The sequence below is a fragment of the Physeter macrocephalus genome, chromosome 6 (genome assembly GCF_002837175.3).
Source record: "Physeter macrocephalus isolate SW-GA chromosome 6, ASM283717v5, whole genome shotgun sequence".
In the NCBI taxonomy this organism is placed as follows: domain Eukaryota; kingdom Metazoa; phylum Chordata; class Mammalia; order Artiodactyla; family Physeteridae; genus Physeter; species Physeter macrocephalus.
The window spans coordinates 89,245,752-89,253,579 of NC_041219.1; the positions used below are offsets into that span (position 1 = coordinate 89,245,752).

The 7,828-nt window shown below is 58.9% G+C and overlaps 1 protein-coding gene across 1 annotated transcript; it reads left to right on the top strand.

The window, feature by feature from the left end:
* The first annotated feature begins 4,143 nt into the window (after positions 1-4,143).
* On the top strand, positions 4,144-7,828 carry AQP5 (aquaporin 5). The gene is made up of 4 exons (XM_007107478.2): positions 4,144-4,619; positions 5,730-5,894; positions 6,267-6,350; positions 7,141-7,828. Exons 1-4 carry the CDS (start codon positions 4,257-4,259, stop codon positions 7,324-7,326), a joined length of 798 nt encoding a protein of 265 aa, XP_007107540.2. The 5' UTR covers positions 4,144-4,256; the 3' UTR covers positions 7,327-7,828.

Here is a 7,828-nt window from a genome sequence, read left to right on the forward strand (position 1 = left end):
TAGGCAGTGCCTCCCAGCTAGACTGTGAGCCCGCTGGGGGCAGGTCTCCTTCTGGTTCTTGGATGGCACCCTCCTCTCTATCTTCCCTCCACACACAGTAAACACTCAATAAATGCTCATTTGTCAATAAATGCTGTTTCTTTCACAACTTAGAAACCGTCCGTGCAGTCCAAGGTGCCGGAAGACAGACTGGGGTCTGTGGCATGTCATGAGCTTCCCAGAGCTGCTGCTAGGGATGGTGCAGCACTTATTTCAGTGCTGAATAAGCTCAGCTAGGAGAACGCTGGTGGCCAATTCCCACTGTCAGCCTGGCCAAAATGGGCATGCTGGGCTCTGTCACCCAGGTGGCACCACAGGGAGGCCACCAGGACATGGGCCGGCTGTGTGTCCTCCAGAGAGAGCGAAGGACAGCCCCTTTCGGTGCCCTCGTGCTGGCTGTAGCACCAGGTTGGGAAGTCAGGGCAGGGACCCTAGGGTCTAGGACAATGCCTAACACTCAACATGTCCAAAACTGGTTCGTCTCCCCAAACCTGCTTCTGCCACAGTCCTCCCCATCCCAGCTGATGGCAACTGCATCTTTCCAACTGCCCAGGCCAAAAGGATTGAGTCATCTTTGACTCCTCCTCCTCACACCCGGCCCTGACTCCACCAGGGAACCCTGTCAGTTCTACCTCCAAGGGACCCAGATCCCATCGCTCTCACCTTCAGCACCCGCACTCAGGGCCAGGCCACCGTCTCCCCGCTTCCATTCCTGCCCCTCCCATCTCTTCTCTACACAGCAACAGAGGCGTTCTGTTAAAACTCTGTCAGCCCACGCTATTCCGCGAGCAATGACTCGCTCACTCTTTCGGGTGAAGCCTGCGGTCCTTCAGGCGACACACAAGGTCTGCCCATCGCTACCACTCTCTGCCCTCCCTTTCTCCTGACTCAGCAACACGGGCTGCTCCCCCTCTGCCTGGAAGGTTCTTCCCCAGATACGTGCACGGTTCTTTCCCTCTCCTCTTGAAACCAAGCAGGACCCTGTGGGCCTCCTGGGCACAAAAGCCTTTCTGTGTCCCCTTCTCTGAGTTCCAAAGGGCAGGTTCAAACAGTCGCTCATCAGGGAAGGGAGGGGATATGGAGACAAGGAAGGAGCAGTCAGGAAACAGTAGTACAGCCTTGGGGGCAGGTCCTGGTTCCCCCTCAAGGGATATATACATAATGTTATCTTTGAGCTCTTCCGAAGAACTAAACTCACCAAATGGAAGATGCGATGAAGCACTCTTCACTCCAGAGAAGGTCACAGTTCGCCCATCATAACCTGACACCAGATGATCTCTGGATTGAAGGAATGCGGTCCCTGCATGAGCCCTGATCCTTATCAGCAACCCTGCCCCTGGACTATAAGACTTCTCACAGGCCCCCCCCAGGGTGGAACATACAGTTTTGAGGGCATTAGCCTACTGTGTCCCCCTTTACCTGGCAAAACAATAAGAGCTATTCTTTTCTACTTCACCCAAAACTCTGTCTCTGAGATTTAATTTGACGTTGGGGTGCAGAGGCCAGATTCGGCTTCACTCTTCAAGTCTTTGCTCAGATGTCACCTTCTCAATAAGACCCACATGACAACCCTTTAAAATGCAAAGAACCAGTTTCCCATGACATATTCTATTTTTCCATAGCACTTAACCACATTCTACTGTATTATATAATTTCAATATGTCCATTGTTTATTGTCTGTCTCCTTTCACTAGAATATTAGCTCCACAACGCAGAGACATTTTCTGCTGGCTCATGGCTATATCCCCCAGTGCCTAGAACAGTGCCTGGTACATAGTAAGTGCTCAATAAGTCTTTGTGGAATGAATGAATGACCCTTCCCGAAACCTGGGGATATGTGGAGTCCTGGCAGCATCACCCGCTGCCAATTACCCTACCATTTCTACCCTCAGCCAGAAACTGCTCCTAAAGAACCAAGGGGGCCCAATATCAGGAGAGGAAGAAGGGGTTCCCCCTGAGAGATTCTAACTCTCTGTGCCACACATGGGGAGATCCATCTCCCAGCCCAGAGTGGTCCCAGGGAGGCATTCCTCTGGGTCTGTGGCAGGGAAGGGTCCAAGTGCTCAGGGAAAAGATAGTTCCAGCATATAGGCGCTCTTGTGACAACCTGGGGACAGAGTGACCCTGATGGTTAGAGAGAGGCGGAAGGGCCTTAAGCACAGGCCTAGGAGATGTAACCAGCTGCCCCCATTTGAGCAATCTGGACAGATAGGGTCTCCTTCTTCATCCACGCCAGGCCACTTCTGACGACGCCGTGGGTCCCATCTCAGGTCATGTGTGACCCTGGGCAAGGCAGAACCTTTCGGTCTGATCTTCCTCACAGGTAGCTCGGAATTTAATCACACGGTGGAGGCCAAAGCCCTTTGTTAGCTGTAAAGGATTGGTCTCAAATCCTCAGGTAGGAGCTTCCTTCCCCTGGTGACACTGCCGAGTCCTTCCCACTCCACGTGTGGATTCACAACAGTGCCTGAAGAGAGAGGATGAAAAAGAAGGTGGAAGGGGGCAGACTGGAGGCAAGTTCAGCAGTGAAAGGGCTTAGTCCCCAAAGGCCTCTGGGGTCATGAGGGTCATTGTTCCAGTCTGTACCAGTCTGAACCAGGCCCGCAGAGCCCTGAGCCCTAAGCCCAGATGAAGATCCTGAATACAGCTGCCATGCTGTGCCAGGGGCAGAGCCCCAGGACCCATGGCAGAAGGGACAGATGGGCCTCCTGCCTTAAGAGGAGAGACCTGGGGGAGGAGCTGCTCCAGCAGGAAACCGGGGGCAGAGCAGGAACAATAGCGAGGTTTCTTCCTTCCCTGTTTTCTTTGGCATCTTAGCCGCCACAGAGCCCACATCCCGCTCCTCCAGGTCCTTGGCTTCCCTCCACGCCCCTCCCTTCAGCTCCCTGACAGAGGGGCACCTGTTCTCTCCCTCTGCTGCACCCTCTCACTTTGCTCCACACAGAGACCTCAGGAGGGTTTTAACATTACAGTCACAACTTGAGGGAACTTTATTGAGCCTTACTCTGTGCCAAGCACTGTGCTGAGTGCTTCCCAACGACATGTCATGGTAGTGGTGGTGGGGTCTTTAGTGCATCTCCACTCCTGGAATCCTGGCGGTGGGTCCTTGCCCCTCTTCCAAGCCCTCGAGGGCCCTCCAGCCTCATTCCCCACATGCCTAACCTGGGGGTGAGAAGAGGGAAAGGTGGGAGGTGGGTGGAAAGCATCTGGGAGCTCAGAGGGAAGGGGCGGCGCGGGGGCGAGGAACGGGACTGGAAGGAAGTGTCACCGAGTCCAGGGGTAGGAGGATTTGACTTTGGGGGAACTAAAAAAGACCATATGTAAGAGAGACAGACATGGAAAAGGATGTAGAGACAAAGTCAGAGAGAGTAAAAGAGATGAGGAAAGGTGAAATAGAGTAGATAGGACGGCTGAGACCGGGGCAGGCTGGCACGGTGCCCACTTATCTCAAAACGCCCCCTCTCCAACCCTGGAGGCCTGCCGGGCCGAGTAGGGGAGAGGCCCACGATGGCCGGATCGCCCCGCACGGCCCTGCCCGCCGCCCGCCCCTGCCACCGGCCGGTAGGGACCTGGGTGGCGGCGGCGCTGTCCTCAGGGAAGCGCACCATTCCAACCTTGCCGGGCGCGAAGCCGGGTCAGGATGCCCAGGTCGCAGGAGGAAAAGGAGGAGCTGGAGCCAGCGCCCGAAGAGAAGAAAAGGGGAAGACCACAGCCGGAGATAAAGGCCCAGCGGAGGCAGACGGCCGGAGGTCGGTAGAACGGGAGATCCCGGACCCGGCAAAGTCGCCCGGGGAGCCCGGGACAGGCTGCGCGGAGTAGAGCACGGGAGCCGCCCGAAGCGCACCATGCGCGGGTCCCAGGCAGCCCGACGGGTCTACACCGCCAGCCGGGTCACGTGGCCCGAACGGGCGGGCTGCTGCCCGGGCCGGGGGGAGGGGAGCGCGGAGCCGGGGTCAGAGTTGAGACCGCGGCGGCCTTGAAGTTCCCGCCCAGCGCGCAGTGCTGGCCGCCGGGTGCGGGAGCCGCCCACTGCCCCCGCCCGCCCCCGCCCCGCGGGGCGTCTGCCTTGTATATAGCGCGCCCCGCAGGGCCCGCGCCAGGAGGCGAGCCACGCCGCGGGCGCCGGAGAGCGCTCGGCGCCCGGGAGCCAGTCCCCCACGGCCCGCTGTGCCGCCGCCCCGACGTGCGACCCCTGCGGGGGCTGCTGCCTGGAGACCATGAAGAAGGAGGTGTGCTCCGCGGCCTTTCTCAAGGCGGTGTTCGCAGAGTTCCTGGCCACCCTCATCCTCGTCTTCTTCGGCCTCGGCTCGGCCCTCAAGTGGCCGTCGGCGCTGCCCACCATCCTGCAGATCTCTCTGGCCTTCGGCCTGGCCATAGGCACCATGGCCCAGGCCCTGGGGCCCGTGAGCGGTGGCCACATGAACCCCGCCATCACGCTGGCCCTCCTACTGGGCAACCAGATCTCCCTGCTCCGGGCAGCCTTCTACATGGTGTCCCAGCTGGTGGGCGCCATTGCCGGGGCTGGCATCCTCTATGGGGTGGCGCCTAGCGATGCCCGAGGCAATCTGGCCGTCAACGCGGTGAGTGCCCACGGGGCTGGTTGTGGGGCAGGGACCCTGTGGTGGGCTCTGGACCTGGCCCCCAAACCCCATCTCCAGAGTGGGTGCCACAGAGTGGTCCAGTGCACACCTCTGCCAGGAAGGTCACGGCCTCCTAAGGCCGGGAAGAGGAACCTCCGTGTGTGCCCCTCAGCCCACTGCTGTGGTTCATATTCACCTCCTCTGCCTGACCCCCTCATGCTGCCCCATCCTGGCCTCTCTCCTGGTGCCTGCCTACTGCCCCTATTTTCTTACCCAAAACTTCTGTCTCTTCTCCTGTCTTACCTCTGAGCTCTTCTGTCCTCTTGGGCGCCGCATTGCTCCTGTGTGCTCCTCAGTGGAGTGGTCTCATGGAACCATCAGCGAGAGGTGGGTTGTGATGCTGTCTTCGGTGACCCTGGCCTCTCCGGGTCTCGTTTTTCTCACTCACACTACGTGGGAATGGCCATAACAGCAGGGACTCCTCCGTAACAGCAGGAGTCAGGGAGTTACGTTTAGAAACCGTGCTTGTGAGCTCCCTAAGGTGGTGCCAGTGCATACAGTCTCTGATGAGTATTGGCTCCTGCTCCTGGCCCCCTGCTGCCCCCCGCCCCCACGCAGCCCCAGATTCAGCCCCCACGTCCCATGCAAACTGGGTTCATTAATCAAACACAGAGGAGGATTTTCTCGGCCATTGTCAAGCGGTGAGTCAGCCCCACCAGAGAGACGGGTTTGAGGTTGGAACTGGCAGCGGGTCAGGCACAGGCGGGAGGCGGGCTTGGGGGGGTGCCGTAAGCAAACTGGGCAGCTGCCCATAGGAGGGAGGGTAAGTGCCAGCCTGTGGGGATTGGGGACTGGGCAGAACGAGTGACAGGCCCGTGTCCAGGAAGAGCTCCCCTCACACTTGCCCTTTAGCCACAGCTTTGCGCTCCAAGCTTTGTGCTCACTGCGAAGTATGTAGTCTCTTCAGCAGATGACCTCCCTGACGTGACAGGGCTTGGCTTCCAGGTGCTCAGGCTCTAGATGTCCCTGGAGACCAAAAGCCCATCCCCCCAAGTCCCTGGCCATAGAGCCAGAAGAAGGCAGGGTCCCTAACACACCCTTCCCTTGTAGCTCAACAACAATACAACTCCGGGCCAGGCCGTTGTGGTGGAAATGATTCTGACCTTCCAGCTGGCTCTCTGTATCTTCTCCTCCACCGACTCCCGCCGCACCAGCCCTGTGGGCTCCCCAGCCCTGTCTATTGGCTTGTCCGTCACACTGGGCCACCTAGTGGGGGTGAGCAGTGCTGCCCCTTGGGGCAAATAATGGGGAGTACCTTCTGGACCGATGAGCCTGGCAGTTAAGGCCTGGAGAGGAGCTGCTCTACTCTGGCCCAGACTTGATCCCCTCAAACCTTCTCCAGTCTGAGGAAAGATGGAAGTGAGTGGGAGTTGGGATGGGGGCAGGAAGCCAAGCCCAAGCGCAGGACAGAGAGGCGAGGGGCGGTGCATAGGAACCTGTGGAGGGAGAGGTCACCAGCCTAGGAATTGGGAGACAGTTGGAGACCTGGCTGAGCCCCTGAACTGCTGGGGGACCCGGGGAGAGTCTGGGCCGGGTGGGATTAGACAAGCACGCTGCCCTGCTCACCACCTCCCTCTCTCTGTCCAGATCTACTTCACCGGCTGCTCCATGAACCCGGCCCGCTCTCTCGGCCCCGCAGTGATCATGAAGCAGTTCAGCCCCTCGCACTGGGTGAGTCTGGGCCTCCCCTGGCTCCCTGGCAATGAGGGCCTAGAAACCCAGCCTTAGCAGCTGACAGCTAACAGGACTTTCTGGATGATGGGGGCCTAGAGCTTGGGGGTGGCTGGAGAGAGAAGGGGATGCAGCCAGAACAAGGACAGGGGCGGGGGTAGATTTTTTAGGCAGGGGACCCTGGTTTGAGGGGAGGGACTGTCTATGTGTGTCTGTCCCTCTAGGGAAGGGAAAAGGATCTGTACTCCAGTGTTGCTCTCTGAGGATTTTGCTTCCTTCTTTCTGGGTGGTGGGGAGCAGGAGGTCCGTGTGTCTGTCCTCTTTGATGTTTTATTTATCTGTCCCTGTTGGGGGAATGGGGAGAGTCTTCCTTCCTGTGGGTCTGTCCCTCTGGACAATCTGTCTGTCATCTCCTTTGAGAGCTCTCCAGAGTCTGTCTCTATCCCTGTGTGGAAGGGAGAGGCGTTCTGTTCATCTCTCCGAGGATCTCCATGTCTGTTCCCTCTGAAGGTTCATTTGTCTCTCTTTAGGGTGGGGTTGGCGGGGCCCTGTCCCTCTGGAGATGTCTGTCTCCTCTGAGGATCTGGGTGTCTGTGGTCCATGTCCCTGTCATTGGGGAGGGGGGTGTCAGTATATCTGCCCCTGAAGTGGGGAGAAGTCTTTCCTTCGGGAGGTCTGGAAGTCTCTCTGTCTGTCTCCTCTGAGAGGCCCGTGGGTCTGTCCTCCGGAGGGGGAGGTCTTGGTCTCTGAGGCCTGGGGCTCAGCCCGCTGACTGCTCTGTCTCCACCAGGTGTTCTGGGTGGGGCCCATCATGGGGGCTGCCTTGGCTGCTATCCTCTACTTCTACCTGTTCTCCCCCAACTCCCTGAGCCTGAGTGAGCGTGTGGCTATCATCAAGGGCACGTATGAGCCCGAGGAGGACGGGGAGGAGCAGCGAGAGGAGCGGAAGGAGACCATGGAGCTGACTGCCCAGTGACCAGCATCGTGCAGGGGCCAGCCTCTCAGCCCCTGAACCGCAGGGGGAGAGAAGAGAAATATAGGACAGCAAAGCTTCCTTCCCCCGCAGCTGGGTCCTCTGGGCTGCGCCCCAGGCTGAACGGTTAGAGTGGGGAGGGGTGGGGGGTGGGGGCCAGGGGCTGGGGTCTGGTGGGGAAGGGGTCTCTCTGGCGCAGGGCAGACTGCTGCAGCGAGGTCAGACCTCAGGGATTGTGAACACAGTGCTAAGCTTGCAGGCTGCCCCAGGCCAGGCCAGGAAGGGGTGGCTGGCAGTCTGTGTCCCCTCCCTCTCCCCAGCCCCTCCTCAAGAGCCAGGGGGATCCCAGCCCATGGGACAGCAGAGGCTGACCCTCCCCAGAGCTCTTTAGGAGGGAGGCAAACTGGTTCATTACATGCCGCCTTATTTATTTCTGCTCAAGGATGCATGGGGTAGGGCTGCTGGTGTTAGGGGTGGAGGCTTCCCAATAAACCACTGACATTCA